Source organism: Magnolia sinica, chromosome 1 (genome assembly GCF_029962835.1).
Source record: "Magnolia sinica isolate HGM2019 chromosome 1, MsV1, whole genome shotgun sequence".
Classification (NCBI taxonomy): domain Eukaryota; kingdom Viridiplantae; phylum Streptophyta; class Magnoliopsida; order Magnoliales; family Magnoliaceae; genus Magnolia; species Magnolia sinica.
This window is the reverse complement of record NC_080573.1, coordinates 22,739,217-22,766,123: the sequence shown is the minus strand read 5'-3', so window position 1 is coordinate 22,766,123 and position 26,907 is coordinate 22,739,217. Positions and strand designations below refer to the sequence as shown.

General features: G+C 40.3%; 2 protein-coding genes across 4 annotated transcripts in view; both read left to right on the top strand.

Annotated features, from left to right (window-relative positions):
• LOC131242961 (tropinone reductase homolog At5g06060-like) overlaps window positions 1-3,782 on the top strand; it is a 101,494-nt gene extending 97,712 nt beyond the window's left edge. The window contains exons 3-5 of one of the 2 annotated variants that reach the window (XM_058241970.1): window positions 1,777-1,993; window positions 2,555-2,661; window positions 3,396-3,782. In XM_058241970.1, coding sequence (XP_058097953.1) covers window positions 1,777-1,993; window positions 2,555-2,661; window positions 3,396-3,584 — 513 coding nt within the window. In that variant the 3' untranslated portion in view covers window positions 3,585-3,782. The remainder of the gene's footprint in view (window positions 1-1,776; window positions 1,994-2,554; window positions 2,662-3,395) is intronic. The other variant, XM_058241985.1, reaches the window with a different exon arrangement.
• Window positions 3,783-5,757: 1,975 nt separating this feature from the next.
• Window positions 5,758-26,907, top strand: part of LOC131242941 (tropinone reductase homolog At5g06060-like) — a 57,513-nt gene continuing 36,363 nt past the window's right edge. For both annotated transcript variants that reach the window (XM_058241939.1, XM_058241931.1), the window contains exon 1: window positions 5,758-5,888. In XM_058241939.1, coding sequence (XP_058097922.1) covers window positions 5,806-5,888 — 83 coding nt within the window. In that variant the 5' untranslated portion in view covers window positions 5,758-5,805. The remainder of the gene's footprint in view (window positions 5,889-26,907) is intronic.

Genomic DNA, 26,907 nt, shown 5'->3' with positions numbered 1-26,907 from the left:
GGGGCAGAAAAGACCCAAAATTTTCCACCCCTAGCTGTGTTGGAACAAGAGTAGTGGAAGCCCAACTTTAGGCCAATTCGGATCCGTCTCTCGTCCCTAAGCATGTGTTCGAGGATGGCTATGATGGCCGGATGATACCGCTTTGAGATGCTTTTCAGGGTACGAATGGTGGGAGAGTTTCCCTCCCCGTGAGCATTCTAAATGAGGACACTATCCATGGGAAGATTTTGCTACTCCCTCCCCCGTCACTTCAATCTTCTCAATCTTCCATACTAGTTTGCATTTTGCATCTCTTTTATAAAACTTTGCACCTTCTTCCTGAGCATCACAGCAGGTTGTATATGTAATCCACTCTATCCATCAAGTTCGATCCTAGATTCTAGGACCTGGAGAAAAAAAAATAGCAAGATCCACTAATCAGGTCGCTCGCACCACAGGGAACAATAGAGATGGGATGCCAACCATAGGATTTATGGGTGGGCCATATTGTGTATCACTCATCAAACCCGATAATCAAGTGTAACTCATCATGATGAAGTGAAAATACAAAAATTAGCCCAATTAAAATATCAGGCGGCCACACCACTTGAAATTAGGAGGTTTTAGTAGCAATTTTACATTGTTCACATTGGTGTGGCCCACTGTTTTTTTTTTTTTCTTTTTTTCCCAGCTGATCTTTCGTTTAGTTCAAATAAATGGTTCTCACCAGATGATCCAAATGGATTTAAAACATGGCGGCACTGCAGAGATTTGGTGTTTTAAGCAGCATCATAAAAATAATTAATTGTATAGTCTTATCAGTGGGCCAGTATATTCTTTGGCCTTAGGTATCACTACAGGTAAAAATGCACAAGGCATGTTACAACTGCGTGTATATCTATGTGTGCTAAATAATTGTGTACCCTAAGTTGTTGTAGCGTTGACCTCTTTGATTGCGTACCCTAAGTTGTTGTAGTTTGATTGGTGCATGACATAAGATTTTCTGGCTCGAGCCAATAAATCATGCAGATCCAAAACTCTGGTAGGTGACACTGAGAGGAAATAATGTAAAATTGTGCCTAAAACCTCTAAATTCATGAGGTGGCCCACCCAACTTTTGGAATGACCTGATTTTTTGTTTGTCGTCCATCCCTGTGGGCTGCACCAGATCACCCATTGGATGATATATAGACAACCTGGTAAGCCCCACAAACTGTCTAGAAAGTTTTAATGGCAGACGTCTCCATCCCAATTGTTCCCCCGGATCGAGCTGATTTTTGGCACCCGTCCTCACAGTGAAGGGAAGATATGAACAATAAATTCCTATAACCATTTCTAAATTACTTATTAAATATCAACTCTCTAGTATTGGAGCTGACCCGGCTAGACATCATGTCAAAGGGGAGTTTTGGGTTCCTGAGCCAGTATTATGTGTGGCTTTTTTTGTTTTGATTATGGTTTCTCATCTCGTACTCCCTTAGGCGGATGATTGGATGGATTTTCGCCTTTTTGGTCAATGTTGTTTTACTCTAATTCCGAGCAAGCTGCCTTTTCCAATTTAAATATAGGCTATTCGCCTATTCAACTATACGGACGATTGGCGTACTGCATGGAGTGGTCCAACCAACATGGGAATACCTTTTGTTTTTGTTTTTTCACTAGATATCTTCTTAGATAGTGATTGCTTTCGTGGATATTTAAACAAAAAGGCTGCAATGCTTTGATAATCTGACTATTAATGATCTGTATAAAGGCTTAGTAACAATTGTTTTGTTACGGTTGCCTTTCTTTCTATAGGTAAGCAATGTTGGGACATTCGTGCCGAAGTCAACCTTAGAGTTTTCTGCAGAAGACTTCTCATATGTAATGGCTACAAACTTCGAATCTGCATACCATTTAAGCCAACTTGCTCACCCTTTGTTAAAAGCATCAGGACAGGGAAGCATTGTATTCATATCCTCTGTCGCCGGTTTGGTAGCTGCAGATGTCGGGATCATTTATTCAGCTACCAAAGGTAATTCTTGCAGGAGACTGAGTCTCGAATACCGACCTTAATAGAAGTTTACTAATCCCACACAAAATGGTTGCCCCCTACATGCAGCGTAGAGGCCAACATGTCACTACTGTGGTTGCATCCGTCTAGAAGGTCCAACTGTATAGATGCCCTTACCCAAGGATCAGGCTGGTCAGCTGTTCTGATGTCCATGATTTTTTAAATAAATGGGTTGACTATAAATAAAATGGTCTTGTTTCTATAGGCTGTCCATGTCCTTCACAATTCATGGACCACCTAATCTGTTGACCAGCCTGACTTACGGCAAGGGCGTCTATATGGTTGCACCTGCCTGTTAGATGGCTTGGATCTCACATCAAGCAGAAAATGATGAAACGTAGCAAGAAGAGTGGAATCTAATCTCCTGATATCGTAAGGACAAAGCATAGCTTTTGATACATGGACACATGGTGATGTATGGAGGGGTTGCTGCCTTATACATGTAAATGCACGTGTAGTTTCGCTCAAGTATGATAATCAACAACCAATGATACTTACTAATTATTCTGCTGTTCTTACTAGGTGCATTGAATCAACTGACGAAGAATTTAGCATGTGAATGGGCAAAAGACGATATTCGGACAAATTGTGTTGCACCATGGTTTACAAAGACTGACATGGTGGCTGAAGTAAACTTCTACTCCCCTTGAACATTTTATTCGCTTAGGATGAATGAATCCATGGAAAGTGATCCCAAGAAGAGCCCAAGACTCCCAAGGACTCCAATTTAATTTGAATACATTTTCGCCATTTGGTAAATGCATACAAATGAGCTCATATCATTTTAGCTAATGATAATGATTTATTAGAGATTGTGGTCTCTAATACATAAGATGAACACGAGCAATCTCTAATACATTAGATGAACTCATACTGTATTGGAGATCAAGATCTCAAATTCATAATCATTTTTACCTAAAAGAAGACGAACTTATATTTAGGCACTAACTAATCTTGGCTTTTGTTTTTTTTTTTTTGTTTTTTTTGTTTTTTCCTTTCGTTTGGGCTCGATTGTGAGACGTCAATGTTAAAATATGGCCTGTTTACCATTGGGCTTTTGGCTTGATCCGAATCCCTTTGGTCCCATTTGGAAAATGTTCAGATGGGTTTTCCTTGGGATACCTGTTGTGCCCCACGGCTTTTTAAAGGTGTGCCATTTAGTGAATGCGGGAAATCAAATATGATTTTTCATCAAACTAACCCAAAGCCATGATTGGGAAAAAAAAGAGCACAATGGCCACGGAAAGGGCTATTCCCAACCCAATGGGAATTCGCTAATTCACAAACTAGCAAAAGTTTTAATACATGTAACAGTAGTATTTGACTCCTATTATATTTTCCTTTTCCTTTTCCGGTTCTATAGGGTATTGCAAACAAGGAAACGGCAGAAAAATTGCTCTCTCGAACTCCCCTTCGTCGCTTTGCAGAGCCAAAGGAGGTTTCATCTTTGGTGGCATTCCTTTGCTTGCCTGTTGCATCATACGTTAATGGACAAGTCATAGCCATTGATGGAGGAGTCACCATTAATGGTTTTTACCCATCGAATGACTAATATGGGAGCCATGCTAATGAAGGCAAAATGATAATGAATACTGTTTAGACTCCTTTGTAATAAGCTGCGCAATCTGTGTTAGTTGGCAAATTCAAGGGATATTGTAATCAGTACATATATGCTCCTTGGATTTATTGTCCTGGTGAGCACTTGATATATCCTGAGACTTCTTGAACACATTAAGATAAAAATTGGTGAGAGCATGCATCATGCATGTACTGACTGAAAATTCGGAGGCCTCTTTATTGTTAGGTTAATCAGCTTTCCTGTGTGGCTAACTAGCTATGCATTTAATAAAAAAAAATTACCTCTTAATTAATGTAAGTAAATGCCTCCACCGCATACTAATTTTATTTTCTGATGTAAAAGGAGCAATGACTTGGAATTGAATGGGCCCATCGTGGTCCTAATGTAAAATCAACTCCTACCATTAGGTACGTATGTCACCCCATGTTAAATTAAGATCTCAAGATCTCAAAATTTATCTCCATCCGCAGTTCAGGTAGACCACACGGTTGGAAACAGTGTACAGGGAAGGGTTAACCCTCCAAACTATTTCTCTAGTGTGGCTCACATGAATCATGTATGGATCTCATTTTTGGGACCCAGGCTTACTTTTGGTGTTACATCCAATGGTTGGAATGGATTTAACAGTTTCCTCGTGATGGGCCTTGTAAAAATCAAGGATGGATGTCTCTCTCCTAATTGTTTTCATTGGTGTGGCTCATCTGAATCATATCATGTTATCCTGAGGTTTTGGATCTGAGCCTATCACTGGATTACACTTCTAATGGTCAGAGTGGATCTCATATACATGTCAGAGTGGGCCATAAAAATTCAGGAGTGGGAGTGCATGTGGTACTTGTTCCCAAAACGCTGCTAGGTGTAATTTAAGGTGCTAATAAATGCTGATGATAATAAGGAGAGAAGTGGCGTAATTCAAGACGTCTCGTGCCCAAGCTTTTCACGGTAGTTCCTATGCCGGAAGCAAGGTGGGGCCATCTTAATGTTTGTGAGAAATCCACTCCGCCGATCCATTTTACGAGATCATTTTTGAACATGGGACCAAAAATCAGATGGATTCAAAACTCAAGTAGGATATTCAACGACCACCGTTGAAACATTCATATGGCTACATAATTTTTGTATAAGGCTAAATTTACCGTGTTTTCAATTCATCCCAATGGGAATAACCTTATAACCCATTTGGATGGCATATAAAAATCAAGGTAGATCCTAGGAAGGTTTCAATGGTAGGTATTTTTTTTTCCTAGTTTTCCTTCTCATATGGCTTCCTTGAGTATTGGATCCAAATGATTTTTGGTCTCATATCCTAAAGTGATCTTGCAAAACGGATGAATGGAGTAGATTTCTCACAAACATCACAGTGGCCCTACCTAGCTTCCCAGTGCACAAGAACTTCCTACAAAAGGCTTTCCCATGAAATACGCGTCCCCTAATTCACGGTGGTAATTAATCCTCGTAATGCTGGCAGATGGGCTAGCTATTTAAACGCACTTTGGAAAAGAGTGATCGGTTCGGGTGGACCCACTATAGTGTTATTTTAAATTTTAAATTTACTCCGAACATTAGGTGGGTCACCCCAGGTTACACTTAGCTTTCAAAACACTGGAACTTTTTGAGAACTCACCATACGTTATACGTCATGTGATTCTAAAATTTGAATGGCCCTGTGATGCAGCACCCCATGAAACCCCGGGCCCAACTTTTACTTTGATCCAAAACTTTGGTGGGCCATGGAAAATGTAAACAGTTTCCTCCCTTGATTTGCATCTCTCTTTGCTATGGCCCACCAGAGTTTTAGATAGGATGAAAATTGATAATTTGGGGTTTCATGGTATGCCACATCACATGGATGGTTCGGATTAGACACCCGTGACACGTGTGCAAAGGTGCGCAGGTGCCTAGGTATATGTAGAGAGAGAGTGGATTTTACATATAAAGCATGGTGGGACCCAAAATTCTCGTTTCTTACCTACTTAGTAAAAAAAGTATTGTCGAGGATTGCGATGCCGACAAGGACACGCACTGTTCCTCGCATTCTTAATCACCGACCATCTTCTAAAAAACAAAAATAAATGAATAAATAATGAAATAAATAATGGGAAAAGACCAATCCTATCTCTCCTCGAGGTTTGCTCGAAGGCATCCTTGACGTATTTCAATGTGATATTGGTATCTTTTAGTTAGAGAGTGGAAGATGGGAGAAGAAGCGCTGAAGAAGAAGGGATGGTCCCTCCAAGGAATGACTGCCCTCGTAACTGGTGGCACCAAAGGAATCGGGTCAGCTCTCCTTCTCCTTCTCCTTCTTTCCTTTCAAATACGTATATTCAGCATTCACACGTGGCTGGGGCCAAGAGAAGCATAACATATAGTGCCATCTATCCATCACCATAACATGATGAATTATCAGTTGTCATTGTTGGGCCCGACGTTGCCCGTGGTCCCCAGCTAGAGGAAGTTCTGTGGCCAGAAGCTATGTGGGACCCACAGTAATTTCCTTGACAAATCCACTTCGTCCATCAGTTTCTCAGGACTACAATATATAAGACTGGATTCCAAAAATCAGGCAGATCGAAAACTTAGGTGGGCCGCAGCACTCCATCCATCGTTGAAACCTTCCTGGAGCCGACCATGATGTTTATATGCCATCCAAACCGTTCACATGGTTACTAACACTCAGATAAACTATAGGTACAAATATCATCCTAATACAAAACTTCTATAGCCCCCAGAAAGTTTCAAATGCTAGGCATTCAATTTCGTTGTTTCGTGTCGTGCAGCCCCAACTAAGTTTTTGATCTTCTTGATTTTTGGACTCCTTTAATCAAGGGAAACTCTATCTCTATGGCCCCACATAGCTTCCAACCAACAGAACCTCCTATGGTCAGGGCACAAGCAAGTCAGCATCCATTATTGTCTATCGATATCCAAGAATTACTCCAGTGACAAAGAATGACTCAGTCCAAGTTGAAGACTTTTAACAGGCACAAAAGGAGGTAATTAGTGAAATGAAGGCAGTAAGAAAAGATCTCATAACCTATAGCTTAAACATTGATGATGAACTGTGATAGAGTAGAACGATGGAACTAGATTCGGTTAGTGCACCCTATCTAATTGAGATAGGGCTTTGATGACAATGATGATGATGACGATGAAGATAATGAGATAATGATTATCCTTCTAGTTGCCCTCATGCAGATGCTACAATCTCGAAGAAACTGTCCTTTACGGGCGGTCAAAACCGCCCACAAATGCTAATAAAACCGCCGGTATATATTTTGCCTGCAGTCAGCTAACAGCCAGTAAAGCCTCGGTCGGTAAAGGCTTTACCGATGGTCAAGACCATTACTGACGGTTGTAATAGCTGCTGCTAAATGGTCGAAAGCTACGAATAAAATCCGTAGCTAATGATGCTAGCCAAGTACGCCCATAGCTCTTTCTACCTTTACTATGGATTAAATCCGTAGCTATAGAGGTCATGACCAACGAGAATTTGCCGCCATAGAGAAAATCTTATCAAAAAGTTTTTTTAAAAAAAAGGAAAAAGAAAAGAAAAGGTGACCCACATATATCCTAGTTTTTTTTACAGTCTAAACAGCTAACATACCTTAGCTAATGTCAATGATCTCCTTGTTGCCAATGATTACCATTGTTTCCAAAGGACTGGTTTCTTCTGTCGATCTTTGGTGAGCTGTGTAGTAGTAAAAGGCATCAGCACCAATTAGCAGTTAAAATAGCTCACACTCCAAATCACCATTCATTGTGTACTGAGTGGCTGTGACATGTAAAACACAGATCCGTCTTGAATTTACCTTGACATAATATAATAATGGTAGAGAAGAGGAAGTGTGCCAGTGTCACCTGTTTGAAGATAAAGTAGGGAATTTGTAAGACAATTAGAAACACTACATGCACACACAAAAACAAAAAAGAAAAGATTCAAGGTCTAAGTTAGAAAATAGACAAAAAAAAAACAAAAATATAACTTTTTTCTAGAGTAATACTATGACCATTGATTTTGGAGAAGTGGGGTCCATGTAGGTAATCCAAACTGCTGATCTAATGGACCAATAGTGGATGGGACTGGACCAAACTCACTTTTTGCTATTCTAGGGGAAAATAAACTAGGTTACCTTTAAAACATCCATTGTCAATCCTTATAGATGCCTAAAGCCAAGAACACGAACTCGAACATGACTCCCTTCCTTGAACTTTTCATCCAGCTTGCAAACTAAGGAATGGGGTGTATTAAAATTTTAAAAACATCATCATAAAATTAACATCTGTTAGCAATTCAAAAAGTCACACATCACCTTTAATGTTTGCAAATTAGAAGGGGCTGATTCATTAAATTTTTTTTTTTTTTTTAAAAAAAGGTATTATTAAACATTCAAGAAGATCCGGGGAAAAACAAAAAAAAGGCAAGTAACAAACAAAAACTTCCACTTAGTAAGTGAAGTTATAAATAACAAACAGTTATAGCCTCTCTCTCACCCCAAAACACTGGATTGTCTTTATTTTCTTTATAGGAAATTAGCCATAGAAACCCATTAACTATCACCAAAACATTAGCACTGGGAGCCTATGGCGCACAACACTTCAATTTCCATATGTAATTTTGAGATCAAAAGACGTCAGTGATTGGGGTGCTGGTTTCCTTTCCTTCTGTTCAGTTTCTTGTAGAGTTTTCTCTTCTTTGAAGGTTATCATTTAACTTTCTTGTCCAGTTTGTGTCACATGATAGGTGAGGCTGCCATACTTTTTGTTGGGCCCACCCGAATGGCTGCATATTTTGTTGATCAATGAAATCCCTCCGGCTAGCGCCATTTAAAATTTATTATTATTATTTTTAAAAAAAACAGGTCAGTCTCATCAGAAGAACAAATTGCAGCAATTCCTGTCCAAATAATTCATCAGAGCATGCATGTAGCTGGATATGTAAATTGGAGCAGATTGGTGAACACTATGATGGACATTTAGAGAAGTTGAAAATATCTATCGGATATCCAGAAGGCATGCCTAAGATTGGATTTATCTAAACCCCAACCATGAAGCCTTGTCCTTGAAGGAAATAAAACATCTATCAAATAACAACAGGATCCTTTTCATTGGCCAAATCAGCCATATTGGTTTTTTTAAAGAATCCAATACGTATTGGCTAATATTTTGTTCCAAGTCGCCAAGAACCAAAACCTTAGATAATGGCTCATTCAACTTACACAACTTTTTATCTATGCTTTTGGCTCTTCTACTTGATGATTTCATCTCACAGTTCTCAGCTTGATAAAAAGGAAAAAAGGAAAAAAGAAAGAAAGAATGTTGCCTCCATTAGCAAGTAACAATGTCTATTTTTCACATTAATGTGGACTTTACCACAGGCCAAGATGATGACTAATTTCCAACGAATAAAACAGTCAAATTTTCCAAACAACAAATCTTTGGAAATGACATATCATGAGAAGAGCTTCGATCACGTCCTACAAATAAAATTTACTATTTAACACAATACATTGCATCATTTGTATACTACATCTAATTAAGAACACAATAATCTCAAAACAAAATAAAAAAACTATTCAATTGGTGTGAAAATTTACCCCGGTACTACTGCAAGTCGTAGTCTTTCCCTTTTTCGCTAAGTGTCCCTACAAATGATAAATCAATGTCAATCATCATATACCATCCACTCAAGAACCTTCTAATGGGCACTTTAAGTTGTACAGTTTGCATTCACTTTCAACAATGAAAAATCCATTGATCAAATAGTTAGATTGTTAGATCTATCTTTCAGAAAATGGGGTCAGATCGGTCCTTCAAAAGAAAATCAAAATGATTTTTGGGATGCATGTAATCCAAGGTTGCCCACATTTCTTATACCAGTTAAATTGCCCCATAATAGAGCAGACCATCTTTCTCATTTCTTGACAGAAACTGTTGTCCCTGAGTGTACATGGAATGGCTGCCTCTATGTTCTACTCTTTAGTTCCACATTGCATTTTAAACTTTTTTGTACTGCAGGTAGAGTTCACTAGACCTAGAATATGCCATGGGTTTGCACTTTGGATTGATTGGGTGATGGACGCGAAGAATGAAATTATTATATCAACAGGGCCAGGTAAGCATCTGCAATAAATAGATGGTGTCTTACTCCCATAAACTTCTCAGCATTAAGCTTAAAACTTCAAGAATTCAAAGCTTTAAACTTTAAGTGATACATCTCCACAGATGCAAATGGGCCATTAGCAATGTGGATGATCAAATATACAATAGATAATGCATACAAGTAGATGCATGCCTACGATCGTGTTCTCTTGCACAAGGAGCAAATTCGGATGCAGATTTCATACTACTTGTATCGTTCCCGTGCAGCAAAAAGCTCTATGGAGCCTACTGTGCTATGTATGTGACATCTACTCGACCCATCATTTGCACCAGTTTGTGTTAGGATGAGGACAAAAAAATAGGTTGATCTAAACTCAAGCCTTGGAAGTTCTTTTCTTTCTCCCAATTCCATTCTCTTTGGGTTTTTTTTTTTTTCTTTTTTCTTTGGTGGAATTTCCACATTTTCAGATCTTGGAAACTGTTTTTCTTTACTGGAGTTAATCTGAATTTTCAAAGCTAATGCCCCCTTTTCCTCCCTACAGTTGTTCCTTTTTCATTATCTTTTCTTCTTTTCTTTTCTTTTTTTCTGTTTCTTTTTTCTTTTTCTTTTTTTTTTTTTCGTTTTTTCCTTCTGTGTTGTAGTTTTCCTTTCCAATTTCCTTCTACATTTTCAGAGCTCGAAAATCTTGTCTTTTTATTCGGCATTATCATATCTCATTACGAGTTGGCTGAGCTAAAAACAGTGAAAATGAACCGCGACTATCTAGCATCATTGACGAGATTTCAAGGCTAACAACATAAACATTTCATGAATATGACCAATGATATCTCCAAAATTTTGCTGGAAAAAAAAAAGACGGGGAATCGACAATGCAAATCTCTAAAAATGGATTTGAAAATGCAAATCCCTAATTAGGGATTTGTATTCGACAAAGCATACCTGAGATGGATGAGAATTCGACATTCACGAGCAGTAGAAGACCGAACTGCAGTAGAGGGCCGAGGAGATAGAGAGAGAGAGAGAGAGGAATAGGGTTTTGAGAGAGAGATAGATAGGAAGAGTGAGAGTGAGAGGAGAGCGAGTGGAGAGGAAGAGGGAGAGGTAGAGGGAGAGGGAGAGGGAGAGGGAAAGGGAGAGCGTGTGAGAGGGAGAGGGAGAGGCAGAGAGAGGGAGGGAGAGGGAGAGCACGCAAGAGTGAGAGAGGGAGAAGGAGAGTGCGAGAGAGGGAGAGGGAGAGGCAGAGAGAGGGAGGGGAGCACGTGAGAGTGAGAGGGAGAGGGAGAGAGAGGGAGAAGGAGAGCGCGTGACAGGGAGAGGGAGGGAGAGCGAGACGGAAGGGAGAGGGAGAGGCAGAGAGTCGGCGCGAAATGGATTAGGGCTCTTTTTTTTTCCTGATTTTATAGGGCGTGCCCTTTGCCTGTGGTCGGTACAACTAGCTGCGGGTAAAGGGTTGGGCCATCGGTCAGCTTAGGCCGCTTTTCTTGTAGTGCGATCATCACCATCGAATTGATGAAATTTCAATAATCATTGTGGGAAAGTGAAGAAATTGATTTCTAGGTCCTCTATGATTATTAGATGTATAATCCACGTTGATAAAATACTAGGAGAAGTGGTGTAGGTCCTCTATGATTACTTGATGTACAATCCACATTGATAAATCACATGGAGAAATGGCTCTACTAGCTCTACCACGTTGATATAGAGCGGGTCACGGACAGCTTCATGGCCAAGATGGATCAGAAAAGGCTTGGTCGACGACAGAAGTGATTCGGACTGTTGGACCTTAGATCGGGCATATCTCACAATCTAGAATGAGTTATTGGGCGTAAAATATATGATTTGGGGTAGAATGAGCTACTTTAGCCAACCAACCCGGCCATGCCGGGTTACTCAAGCCGGATTTGTGAAATACCCCTGGATGGACGGTCGTTTCCATATTTTAATTCCATTTTTACTATAAATAGTAAGTTTTAATTTAATTATAACTCTTCATCCATTGGCTTTAGGAGTTGTGCCCAACATGAAAAGAGCTTAGAATAATTAGGAGAATAGCTTGGTGAAGCCAAATAGGACACTTACTATTTTTGGCCAAAAACTTTGCGCACTAGTAGACATCACGACCGTCTATAAATAGTAACTTTACTATTTATAGTAAGTTGCGAATTCTAGGAGTTTTAGTTGTAGTTTGCTTCTGATTTTTCTCCCATTGCTTGGTATCCCTATTTAAAGGGTTATGAACTCATTTATTTCATTCATTAATCAATTTTGAATTTTATAGAATTTATTTTCTATTTTGCTTGCTTTCTTTCTCGTGGATTCAAGAAGCCTCTATGAGGAGTCCAGAGAAGTTCCGTGGATTTGGGATAGTTATCCTCTTGAGGAAGATGGTGCTCGACCTCATCACGTTCATCCCTGCATCACATGTCATCTATACTCGCATCTTTTTAGTCAGTTGATTCTCTCTTAAGGTAGAATGATAAAATATTGCAATGAGAAGACAATATTCACCATCTGAATTTTCACTTTAAATTTAGACCACTCAACGTTTTACTTTTAACCATCCATAAATGGATGGTTAGGATATATTGATCAAAGTTATATTAGATGTATGTTACGTCCACATTGGGACTCACAGTTTAGATGGTTTGGATTTATGTGTACAGCAGTCATGTTAGGGGATTAAGTTTTTATTTAATTGTTTCCTTTCAAAATAGGGTCGTGCTTCACGTGACGGAATCTAACTCAGTCCGAGTAAAAAATTTAGCAAGAGACTTAACCATCCTACAACAATTGGTTGCTTATTATTATTATTATTATTATTATTATCTTATTTTAAATATTATAAAAAGATAATTAATCTAACTATGGTTATTTCCTAAGATTCATATAAGGTGGGCCTTATTGATCAACAATATAGATTAACCTAAAGGTTGGATAGTGTGATCGGGTGCACCAGTGGGCCCAACTAAGTTGTGATACATTCAAAAATTGATGTTAGGGGTGGAGTGTTATAACTATGATACACACACAGTGTTTTAGAGGAATCAGGATTACCAATTTGCGTGGAGCCTTGGGGAGAGGATTTTTTATGGGTTTCAAACTCCTCGCCCCTCTAGTCTATATTAACAGTGCTGGGTTCCCAATCCAACACCATCGAATAAAAATTACAGCCCCATCTTCTCTAAAGGGTGTAAAGGAAATGAAGACCTTTACTTATCTTCAATAATGGCATCACAGATAGATAAGCCATCTACTTCTTAGATCTCCATATCCAATGCACCACAAATCGGATTTAACCGGGCCCAAATAAATACTGACTTGGGTCAAGTTCTCGGGTTTTAAACTTTGATCATTTCATGTCCCAATGCCTTTGGAGAAAGGTGCCTACACATGCGGTTTTTTTTTTCACCCCCACACACTCACGCCGTAGTGGGATTTCACCACTTATGGGTACTCGAACCCTTGACCTGGTGTTGAAACTCCTGAGAGTCTACCACCCTAGTAAGAGTAAGGACACAATGCCTACACATGTGTTGATGTGTCACTTGGGGGTTAACAAGAGTACTGAAAGGGAACCATAGCGACATAAGTTAGTCCCGCTGTCAACCGATAAATTTCATGTGTGCACATTTTTGCTCACATTTAGGTATTAGTTTAACATTTTGAGGTAGATAATGTCATACACGAGGGCCTAGCTAGCAAAAGTTGTGGTTGAGTCTGACTCCCAACTGGTTATTAACTTCCTCTCAGGGACATCCATCCCGGGCTAGAAATGGTAGTACTGGTTGAATAGGATCAAAGTTGTGCTCTCTTGGTGAGGTCAGGTTTAACCACATTCTCAGGGAAGGAAATGGGCCAGCGGATCGGATGGCCAGGATGGGCAGTGGTAGTCAAACCTTGACCTAATTCATCAGCAGGGCCGAGCTCCCTAGTGCTGTCAAGGGTCTCCTTTTCCTCGATCTAGTGGGCATGGGTTCTGTCAGAAGTGAGGGGAGAATGTAGCAACTTCCCCTGGCTTCGGGTTCCCCCGTGGTGAGTGTCCGTGGTAGGTGCAAGCTTGCGCAACAGTTTTTAGGTTAGGGGTGTATATGCTGTAATGGTAGGGGGCTCATTCAGCCCATATGATAGGTGGGCCCATCTTTTTGGGCCCCCCCGAATAGCTAAGTTGTATCATTCCCTTTGTTAATATATCTCAGGCGGTCATTCCACCTGATTCTTCAAAAAAAAAACAAACCAGAGATAATGTCGTAGAGCCATCTCCTTGTCATACATGTGTTAGGGTGATGTGTCCATTAGGACTATCATATGTACTATAATAATAATAATTAGCCACATAGTGGCATTACCCATACAGGCATGAAATTAACATACGGTTTAGATTAATCCAATAGGCTACGGGTGGGGCCAATAGAAGTGAGTTGTCTACAGCCTTATGGTGTACTTGTAGAGTACTAAATGAGTTTAAGTCATACACAATATTGACAGTTGAGGTTTGACGGTGGTATCTACAAAGTACCAACCATTCCAAGGGTTAGAGAGGCGTAGGGAACAATGGTGGTCAAGAATTCGAGAATGGGGTGGAACTTCTCCTTGTTGTGATGGCGGAGGCTACCACCTCTCCTCGTGAGAGACTCTCTCTATTATTGTCTCCTTCTTTCCTTACTTCTTGTACATCTGTTTGTGTTTTTTTATTTTTTTTATTTTTTTTTTATTTTATTTTAAAGTTTTGGGTATGATCTAAATAAGGAGACTCGACTCTCCTTATAGCAGCCATTCTAACGATGCACCTAACCAAAACAAGCTATGTAAATAGCAGCCTCCTCAAACCCAAAAAGAAGCGGCTAACCAGGAGATCAACTTAGAAAACCACCACTAAGGGGGATGTCCAAGAGAGTTAACCCTCCTTAAGGTCTCTACCCTGGTGTTGTCCAGGGTGATAAGCCCTCTAATAGGGCTTAGAAGGTTCGAGCGACAAAAGTATTACCTATCTGTCCAACTTTTTTTTTTTCAAAAAAACTTATATTCAAAAGATGCGGAGCACATCAAAACTGTACAGGAAAATTTTCAAGCAAGGCCAACAAAAAAGTTGTGGGCCAACCTATCATATGGACAGGAGTTAGGACACTCTAAGACAACCCAATCCGACCCTGTCTAAGAACAAAGAACTTCGAATGGTGGGGTGAAGATCTCCTAGCGAATGGTAGATGCGGTCCATTTGGCCATCACTCCCCAATCTGGTCAGGCCATCCGCAGCTAAGTTTGCCTCCCTTGGAGTGTGGGCAAGGTGAACCTCTTTACTAAGTTTGAAGCACTTGAATCGGACCCTCCAATACCATGTAGACCATGAGCGAAGAGGGTTGTTGGAAAAGACCTGAACCACAGATTTAGAATCACTAACCACCTCCACCTTGGTGTATCCAAGTGTAGCACAATGAGCAAGCTCATCAAGAATAGCCTTAATTTCAGCCCGTGTATTGGAGCCGTAGCCATAACCATACAAGAATCCGAAGATGAATTCATTGAACTGTTTCTACTAACTCCCCCTCCCCCGTGATGGGCTTGGTTACCTAACGATGAACCATTCACATTAATTTTGATCCACCCCTGCTGAGGTATGATCCACTTAATAACATCGGGCTTGGGTGTTTTAAGGGTTGTTACTTTAATCCCCAACAAATCAAGAGTTAGCACCATGGACAACTTTAGGGGCTTGGTGTTAACGTCGCTTCCATGTGTTCCTGCTGCCCTTCACCTTCCTCTCCCGATTGCGAATCGGTGGACCACCTCTTTGCCACGGGCTCACTGGCTACAGGTGTTTGGGAGTGCCTTCGGGTGGATTGAGGAATCCCCCAGCCCTTGCTACCCTCAACATTAGGCCGCGCTTCTCAATGGTGGGATACCACATGGGTGTCAACGTCGCCGCTAAAAGGCCTGATTCCCATTTTTATTTTCTGGGAATTGTGGCATGCCAGGAATACCATCAGATTTGACAACGCCACTTCCAATATTCCTAAGATAGTGAATCGCATCCTATCCTGGGTGTAGCGAGTTAGCTCCTTTCTTTCGCCCCCGAGAGTCCTCCTCAATTCCGTCTCCAGCATGTACGAAGGCTAGAGCATCAAAAATCCTCTGTCGAGAAAGCCTAAGATCTCGATTGTGAAATGGTGCAAGCCCCCTGCGGGCTGGATAAAACTAAATGTAGATGGTTCCTCAAGGGGGAACTCGGGGCCTTCAGGTGGTGGGGGAGTCGGCAGAGATGAGGCAGGTAGATTCCTCTTCGGGTTCGCTCATGGCTACAACGTTGGAACAAACACGAGGGCCGAGTCTAAAGCCGTCTTGGATGCGCTTACCCTGGCTCACTGCCTGGGCTATTCTAAGATCCTGCTCGCTAGCGACTCCATGGTGGTGGTGAAGGCTCTTACGGATCCAGCCAATCTCAGATGGCCGCTCTGGTACTGAAAAGCTAGAGTCTCCCTCTTTTCCCGCTCCCTTCATCTTCAAATTGTCCATACGCCAAGAGAAGCAAACTTGGTAGCTGATGGGCTGGCCCGCCTGGGGAACGAGGCCCAGTCCAACACCTCTTTCCTATCTCGTGACGCCCTCCCTTCAACTATTAAAGGTCCTCTGTTTCTTGACAAAGTCGGCCTTGGCGCCCTTCGCCTGGCCTAAGCCGGTTCAATCGCTTTTGTTTCATCTTGTTCCTTTTTTGTCCATACATTAGGCGGGCCCCTTTCCTTTTTGTAATCAGCCTTGCTCGAATGTGTAAGTCGGCCTTTGCTTTTTTTTTTTTTTTAATCAATGAATATAATGTTTCGTTTTAAAAAAAACCTTTAGGGGCTTGGGCAACACCAATAGGGGGCTAACAAGACTAATCCAATGGTGGATGTTGGCAATAATACATGCCGCACGTACCTTTGAATCCTCGAAGCAGGCATAGTTCCTGCCTTTTCACAGTTCCCAGAATATGACGATGGGCATGAGACCCTTGACAACGAGAAACCTGCCTGAAATTGAAGATGTGGCCCACCATTGATTGGCCCTCTCTAACTTTGAATAGTTCGGATGACTATGCACGTTGAAAATCCCACCAAAGTATTCCTAAACCTGCATAGCCAAGCTACTCGAGGTGAACACATGATCGATGGTTTCAATTTGAGGAGTTACAAGAGATGAACAACATATGCACTTGGAAGCGATGTGGACGCCTTTGCTTTGAATTCTTAAGTCAACCGACACTGCTTTGTGAATGATCTTCTAGGTAAAGAGAGAGTTTAGGCGGGAGTTTTACATGCTAGACCCACTTGGACCAAGACTTCCTATCAACTTAAGGTCTAATAGTTTGCCAAGCCAGGTCCACAACAAGGTCACCGGAGACCGAATTTAACTAGATGCATCTATCGTCACAAGGGGAGGTGCAAATTCCTTCATCTGAAATGTGGTCTATGACCGTCTGAGGGAGGAGGTGGCGCACAGAGTTCAGCGCGGTCCAGCCGTTGGGCCCAATCAAATCACTTACTGAGGTGAAACACAAAGTTGGAGGGGGCAACTAAAGCCTCCATTCTCAAAAAGGGCCCAACCCTATCCAGTTGTCATTCTATAAGTCGATGTCCCCCCCCACCTAATGATCCAGCATGTTCGGGTAGCAACAGTAGGACTTATACAAATGCATTTCCAGAAAGTGGATGCGTAGGCGACGCTGCTCACTTCCTCTAGTGATTGGAGATCCGATGCATATTTAGCTTTCATGAAGTTGCTCCAGCATCTAAACTTCCCTTTGAAGCAAACAGTCTAAGCCAATTTCATACGGAAGGCTTGCATTACTGATTTGAGATTTTGTACACCCTAGCCCCCTTCTGATTTTAAGAGGGATATCCTTTTCCAGCTGAGCCAATGACAATGACATTTGTCTCCACCCCAACCCCAGAAGAAGATGGAGAAGGCCCTATCAAGATCAGCCACGATGTTGGCAGGGACGTTCGTTGCTGTAAGGGTATGAATAGGCATACTAGAGAGTACGTGGTTGATCAGCGTCAGCCTACCCTCTTGGCAAAGAATTCTGCACTTCCAACCCAAAATCTTCCAGTGGATTTTATCAATCAAACCTTAAAAAAAGCCCTCTTGGTCTCCCTTAGAAGATCGAGATCCCCAAGTTGGAGAATGGAGGGACAACCCTTTTAAAACCTAGTATGTTCTTAACTGCTCTTGCACGAGCTTTGGATTTCCTTACCAATAGAATAAAGAAGCTCTTATATGTATTAGCTTTCTGGCTTGAAACATGTTCATAGTTCTTGAGGAATTTAACAATCTTCTTGAGGGACTGCTCGCTTCCGTTCACGAAGAGGATCGTGTCATCAATGAAAAGAAGATGCGAGACCAATGGATAGTTAGTACGGGTCTTGAAGGGCTTACAAAAGCCACTCCCCATCAGTTGTGAGAAGCCCCGACTAAGAACATCTGTTGTTAGGATGAAGAGTCCCAATGAAATCGGATCCCCTTGATGAAGACCTCTCGATGATTTGAAAAAACCCAATGCTTCTCCATTAATGAGGACCAAGAACCAGGAATTCGACCAACATTTTTCCACCAGCCCTATCCATTTTTTGTCAAAGCCAAACCTAGCAAGAACTTCAATTAGGAAGTCCCATCTAAGCCTATCATAAGCTTTTTCCATGTCCATGTTTAATAGGATGTTGCGGCTTTTGACTTTTCTGTTGATGTCATGGAAGAACTCATGCGTAAGAGCGCCACTCTCAACAATGGATCTAGCCCACACAAAAGCACCTTGTTTGATGGAAACAATCTTGGATAGAATGTTTCCCAACCTACCAGCTACCACTCCCTAATCTTGCTAGAGTATCCGCCACTGCATTACCTTCTCTAAGGGTATGTGAAATCCTAAAATTGATGGAGCTTTGAAGTCCATCGATAGATCCTTAAGTGATACTAAATATTCCAATGTGAGTTAGCACGTGGGTTGGAAAGCGCCTCCACAATGAGACAAGAGTCAGTTTCAACAATTATACTTGATAAGCACAAAACATCACAAATCTTCAAGCCATATAAGTTGGAGAAGAGGAGAGGAAGAAGAGATTTTTTTTGGACTTAGAAGTATTGCAAGTAGAATGCTTTTGAATATTTTGAATTATAAAAATGGATATTACAATGCTTTGAATTTTTGGAAGGGAGGATTTCTTTCTTGTTCTTATTGTTGTTAGCTCCCACATACATGAAGTCCCTCTTTATAGACTCTTGAGGAAGGATCTACATAAAAGAGTAAATGTACTACAACTTTCTATAATAAGCATTAATTACCTTGTAAACTCAAAAGAAACTTTCTAGATGAGACTAGGAATACATTATAGATATTTCTTAGACACTTTTTAGATACTTTCTAGAAACTTTCTACACATTTCTCAAATATTTTTTATTTTTCAAATTATATTTTCAACACTCCGCCTTAATTTGAAAATCTTGTACTCCCATCATTTTTCGAATTTGATGTATTTTTCTATAGTCACACCCTTGGTGAAAATATCTTCAAGTTGATCTTCTGACCTGCAAAACTTAAGCTCAATCTGTCCTTCTTCAACTAACTCCCTTATGAAGTGATGGCGAAGCTCGATGTGATTTAATCGACTATGGAAGACTGGATTCTTTGTCATGACAATTGCTGACATGTCACATAAAATAGAAGTAGACGATTTTTGTTCATTTTGTAAATCACCCAAAATCATTTTAAACCATATTGCTTCACATGCTACTCCAGTAGTTGAAACATACTTTGCTTTGGCGAATGATAATGTAATTGTCTTCTGCTTCTTTGTAGACAATGAGATAACCTTTGATCACATACAGAATACACATCTTGAAGTACTTTTCTATCATCAACTGATCCTGCCCAATCACTATCTGTGAACCCAATAAATCTGTTATCTTCTTCCATTGAGTATTTATTACCGTAACTTCGGTCCCTTAGATGTACCTTAAAATTATTTTTGCAGCTTCAAAAAGATTCTTGTTAAACTCACTCGTGAACTTCGAGACCAGGCTAACTACATATACAATATCCACCCTAGTATTTGAAAGATAGATCAGCGAACCAACCAAGCTTCTGTAAATTGAGGCATCAACATTTTATGCTCCATCATTCTTTGATAACTTTTGATTTATAGCCACTAGAGTTACGACGGATTTGCATTTTGACATGTGAAATCTCATTAAGAGATCATTGGCATACTTTTCTTGCGAAATAAATATTTTGCCATGGTTTTGCCTTACTTAGATGACAATGAAGTCTCTCATAAGGCCGAGATCAGTCATCTCATATTCTTTCATCATTGCGCTTTTGAATTCTTCTATCATTTTTAGATTGGTGCTAATATATATTAAGTCATCAACATAAAGGCAGACAATAAGAAAATCATGTTTACCTTCTTCATCACATATAAGGAGGGCACACTTGGACTTCTTTTGAAGCTGTTTTGATGAAAGTACTTGTTGATCTTTCTGTTCCATGCTCTTGGTGCTTGTTTTAACCCATATAGAGCTTTCTTGAGTTGATATATCTTTTCTTCTTTTCCTTTCACCACATATCCTTGTGGTTGCTCAACATATACTTCTTCTTTGATTTTTCCATTGAGAAAAGCCGATTTAATACCAAATTAAAAGACTTGTAGTTTTAATTGAGCCGCAAGCGCCAAAATAATCCTTATTGTTTCCATGCGAGCGACAGGAGAAAAAGTTTCATTAAAGTCTATACCTTGTTGTTGAGAATAACCTTTTTCCACCAATTGAGGTTTGTGCTTCTGGATGGAGCGATCTTCATTATACTTGGTCTTATAAATCTATTTCAAGCCTATAATATCTTTTCCTTTAGGTAGATCAACTAGCTCCCATATGCGATTATTCTCAATAACTATAATTTCTTCATTCATTGCATTAATCCAAGCTTCTTGTTTTACTGCTTCTTTAAATATCCGTAGCTCACATGCAAAGTAGACAGCATCACATTTTCAAAAATTTCTCTTAGAGAACGTACCTTCCTTGGAGGTGAATCAAAATCTAATGAAGAGCTGCTTGATGGGCTTGAAGAATTGCTTGAGCTTGAATTTGGTATAGTGGGACTTTGTGGAGAAGAACATGGAGCTGTAGTCACCTTTGGTATAATTTGAGCCTCTTCAAATTCTTTGGAACATGGTTTTGTTTCTTATACCATTTTCATCCTGTCATTTCATCAAATACCACATATCTAGAAATCACCAATGTACTGGAAGTATGATTATAAAGGCGACAGGGTTTGGAGTCTTCACTATAGCCTATAAATATGCATTTTTCTCCCTTTTTCATCAAACTTTTCTTTCACTTTTTGTGATGGAATGTGAACATATGAAATGCGTCCAAAAACTTTGAAATATTTTACTGATGGTTTTATCTGATGCCATGCTTCATATGGAGTCCTGTTCCTTAGTGTTTTTGTTAAAGATATATTGAGGATATAAACTGTTGTGTGCACATTTTCCGCCCATTAATCATTTAGAAGCCCTTTGCCATTTAGCATGCTCCGAACCATTTCTACAATGTTCTAGTTCTTTCTTTCCGCCACACCATTTTGCTGAGGAGTGTATTTGTTGGCTGTCAGCTCTCTTTTGATGTCATTTGACTTGCAAAAATTTCAAAATTCTTTCGATGTGAATTCTCCACCACGATCTGTCCTTAGAACCTTCAAGAATTGGCCACTTTGTTTTTTTTACAAATGCTTTGAATAAAAGAAAAATGGTGAAAGTCTTTGACTTTTGTTTAAGAAAAATATATCCACATCATCCTACTATAATCATCAACGAAGAGTAGAAAATATCTCTTCTTGTTAAGAGATGGTGTCTGCATAGGACCACAAATATCAGCATGTACAAATTCAAGAGGAGCTTTTGCTCTCCATAATGTACTCGTAAATGGAAGCCTATGAAATTTACCATAGATACAACCTTCACAAACTTTATCTTCTTTGTTAATAAAAGGTAGACTGATCACCATATTCTTCTTCTTTAGCAATTTTAGGGCTCTGAAATTTAAATGGTCGTATCTCAAATGCCATAGCCAAGTTTCATCGACATCTTTAAATTTTAATACAAAATTTCTTTTTAGTGCCATGTTGAGAGGGAAAACCTTGTTTGATGTCATTTTCACTTTTGCCATGATTTTCTTATTCTTCTTATCCAAGATCATGCATTCATCCTTATCAAAATTGACTGAATATCCTTTATGAATTAATTGTCCAACACTTACCAAATTTTGAGCTAAGCCAGGAACATAACGAACATCATGGAAAAGTTTAGAATTACCTCCCTTTGTTTGTACGACTATGACTCTCTTTCCTTCAATATGTTGAAGCTTTCCAACTCCAAGCTTTACTTGAGAATGTACCCCTTCATTCAAATCAACAAAAGAACTCTGATTTCTTGTCATATGGTTACTGCAATCGCTATCCAAATACCAAATATCATTTGATTCTTCTTAAGTATTCAAACATTAATAAAATAAATCTTCTGATTTTTCTATTTTTTTTTTTTAAAAAAATCCTCATTCTTTATCTTATACCAACAATCTTTATCTATGTGGCCTGATTTTTATATATGTTGCATTTATTGTACCAACAATCTGTGTCAATATGATTAGACTTTTTGAAAATAGAGCATTGAGAATCATTTTGCTTGTTACCTCTTGGATTTCCTTCGTTGTTGAAATTAGACATTCCTCTGCCGCTTCCACAACCGCGGCTAAAGTTTGTCCTCTCGCAACCTCTTCCAGATTGCCATCTTTGGTTTGGATATGCCTCTTTTATTTTTATTTTTTGAAATTGGAGAATTTCATTTCAATGGCAACTATGTTGTACATCCAAAAGGGTGCAAATTCGGGTACCCAGCAACAACATAAAACTGGACGCCTATCGTAAACATGGACAAAAAAACCCGACTACCCCTATACAATACCGACACTCTAGGTAGTCTCTGGGAAAGCCCTAATGGAACCTAGGCCCACTCGATCCAAGAAGATCAAGCCCCGCATGGGAGCTGGGAGGTCATTAACTCTGTCAAAGACAAGGGACACTTGCAACTTCCCATACGAGCCAAACCGTCAGCCGGGCCGTTATCTATCGATGAACCTAAGAGATATATTACCCCTTTTCATGAGTTTCACAATCCTAGCAACCCAAGGTCTCCCTTGCCACAAGGGGGAAGATCTCCCTAAGAGGAGGTCAATAACCAATTTCGAATCCGATTCTAACTTGATCTGGGATAGCCCCCTGTTGAGCCACAACAGAAGACTGTCATACACCACTCTTAACTCCGCTCTGTTGCTGGAGCCGATCCCATAGCCTGTCCCAAAGGCAAACAGGAATTCTCCTTTTCGCCTCTCACATTGCCTCCACCTCCCGACTTACCTGGGTTACCTCTAGCAGAGCCATCTATATTTAGTTTAACCCAGTTGGAGGCTGGCCTAGCCCATCCTATGATTTGCAACCGCTCTTTTTTATGGGGAGGGGCAGGTAAACCCAGGCCCACCCAAATTTGATAACGCCCATGGGATGAAACCTTGGCCCTGCCCTCATTATCTACCAATGTGTTCATCCACCACTTGACACGGGACAAACAAGCTTCAATCTGAACTTGCTTTTGATCGAATCTGAACCCAGATTTGGACATGCCTCTTGACTTCTCTTATCTACTTCCATATTCTTCTTTTCCGATATATTTATTTTAGACTGAAAAGCTTTTTAAACGTTTTGCTCCATGAACCTTGTCATCCTTTGTTCATGTGCTTGAAGAGAACCCATCAGCTTATGTAAACTTAACTTAGATAAATCTTTAGATTCTTCTATAACAATGCTATTATATGATCAAATTTTATCAAAAGAGTTCTTAAAATATTTTCTATGATTTTTTTGTCACGCCCCAAACTTGGAAACTGGGCTCACAAAATTCCCCATCGCCGAATCCAGCGCTGAAAGCCTCCGTAGTATCCCATTCTCAGCTCCCAACACCCATATGCCAAATTCCGATCCTGGGATTCTGCAATGAGGATTTTTCAGTGTGAATTTTTTTTGAACGATTAATCTGTTTAGGTGGTTACACATTTTGTACATGGTATCAACGCATATCGAAGAGACGAACTTGTTCAACATGTCACACATGATATGATGCATCAGCTCAATAGTAATGAAAGAAACAATAGCAAACTCCAACAGCTCTTGTATACATCCTAAAAAGTGTAAGTCATACGTATGAGCAAACCACAGCTCGTGAGTTTACTGCGTGCTGGGAGTAAAATACGTCTTATCAGGGCACTCCTGTAAAGACATCCAAAACAACTATAGGCATGCTATCAACCAATCATGTTATCATAGGTGAGTAGGTTATCAATCAAATATGTTGTATAACTATATAGGTTATTATGAACATGACATCAATAATAGGCATATCACTCAACAAGCGACCATGAATTATTAAAATAGCCAATCATCATGAACAAGATAATCAAATTTCATTTTCTATTATATGGCATACGATGGAAAGGTAATGGCAAGGCTGACGTGTAATCATTCGAATACAAGGATATAATAAATCAAATGTCATATGTTGAGGATGAAATGCAATATGCAAATGCAAAAGAAATGACAAGGCTTGAGTGTGTAATCGGGATGATAGTACGTGGTATCGCAAGCTGTGGGGTTCATCACAAGGGACTTCTATCCAAATCAATCCCATACCTAAATTTGGATAGTTAGATTCAATGTGGTAAACTCCTGATCTCAAGTTGGTCGCGCGCCCCAACCAAAATTTTGGCCATTGTGAAGGTACACATAATGATTTGGTTGTGCACCATTAGCCCGAGTGGATAGTGAATGAATGAATAAATGAGTCAGATGCTGAGTACGCAACTCCTGCTCAGTAAGTCCCCATATCAGTACCGTACATCTCTGGGATCATTACTGGGATTTAGTACAATGCTGTTAGCCATACCAAGGCTATGCGATGCAAGGCTTACGTGGCCAATGTCATATGTAAGGTGCAATCACAAGTCATGTCATTCCTCATATAAATCCACATATCAGTCCAGTTCCTCTCTATACAATCACCAGGGTCTAGTACGCTCCAAATGGTAACACCCCTCCCCCAAGCTCGCAGTCCAAGTGAGCGTAAGAGACCTCACTATTCTCCTGGCCAATAGTCTGTCAATACCTATCCGGCACGTTGATAGCGGATCCATTTACGAGCTGGTTAGACTCAGCCTAGCATTACCCCTACCCTCGGGCGGGTAAGGCCACACCTCCTTCCAACTGACCACGACAAGTGGGAGACGCGGCCTAATGGTATTCGGCACTTGTACGCTCATACATCCACTTGGTCTCGACGTTGGAGCATCCTCTTGGTACCATAAGGGTTTACGAACTTTCACCCAAGGACATCTATGGCACCCTATGTAGAACCAAAATATTTTCGGTGTCCAATCCTATCATCTACGATATGCCTATGGAGGCCTCAACCCTGATGTCGTTAGGGCGAACAAAAATCATATCACACAAATGCAAGATGCATGAGTCATACAATCCAATCATGCATCAGTCCTGCGCATACTGCACACTCATGTGGGGCAACTCTGTCTCTCAGGGAGTCCCAAAAACAACCAGCCCAATGATATATGTTATGGTCAATCACTCCTCATAACAAGTATGCAAATGAAGTGTATGGGCATGACTCATGGTGTATGCCATGCATGATTATCAATCATAACAATGATCGACCTTACACAATCACAATAGGCCTCACATATTGCAGTGGGCCTCATCCAGTCATAATGGGCTTCACACAATCACAATGTGCCTCACACAATGGGCCTCATACAAGCACAATAGGCCTCATACCATCACAATGGGCCTTGTACAATCACAACGGGCCTCGCACAATGGGCCTCATACAATCACAATGGGTCTCATGCCATCATAATAGGCCTCCTACAATCACAATGGGCCTTATACAATCATAATGGGACTCGTACAATGGGCCTCATATAATCACAATGGGCCTCATACAATCACAATGGGCCTACATATCACAACGGTCCTACATATCATAATGGACCTACATATCACAACGGGCCTACATATCATGGCGACAAGATGGGTTCAAAGGTTTGAGTAGTACTATAGGGTATGGTGGAAAGCATTATTCTCAATGACGGCCCAATAAGGGAAAAATATAAATGGGCTTAACAATGGGCTCTAGAGAGTTTGCAACGTGGACATTTAACCATATTGCTCCTAAAGTGCGGCCTGCCTTAGATTCTAACTTACAATGGGGAATGGGCTTAGCAATGGGCCCTAGAGAGTTTACAATGTAGACATTTAACCACCATTGTCTCCTAGAATGCGGCCCGTTATAGAGACTATCTCACAATGGGGCCCATGACCCTTAAACTAGCTAGAAAAATGGATGGGCATCATAAATATTATAATATACATCATGGTAGGATCAACATCATAATTGGGCCTTGCACAAGAGTCTCATATATCACAATGGGCCTCATCACATGTCACGCCCCAAACTCGAAAACCGGGCTCACAAAATTTTCGATCGCCGAATCCGGTGCCGACAACCTCCATAGTACGCCATTCTCGGCTCCTAGCGTCCATACGCTAGATTCCGATCCTGGGATCCTACAAGGAGGATTTTTCAATGTACATTTAACTCATAATAGGCATAACCACAAGATTATCCAATTCACAAAAGCAACATCATCATCACATATCCACTAATATAATCATTTGAGTACAATGCCGAAAGGGAAATACATAAATTGAAAATCAAGCTCCAGAAGACCGCTTCACGCTCTAAGCTCAACACTGCTGCAACCTAACATCACCTGCACGCATCTATCGTGCATAAGCTTATAGAAAGCTTAGAGGGTGGTGTAAGTATGTGCACAAGGTAAGTACCAAGTATTCAACGCAATGTTATAATCATATAATGTCGAAATAGGCACAAGGTCATGAATCATAAGCTATCAGAGTAAGCAAAAATACTGACAAGTCCATGAGTCAAGCAATATCGGAATACGCAATACAGATCAACTATACAAATGAGGAACAATATAGAGTCAAATATCAGATGCCATATTTAAACCATATAAATGCCGAGCACG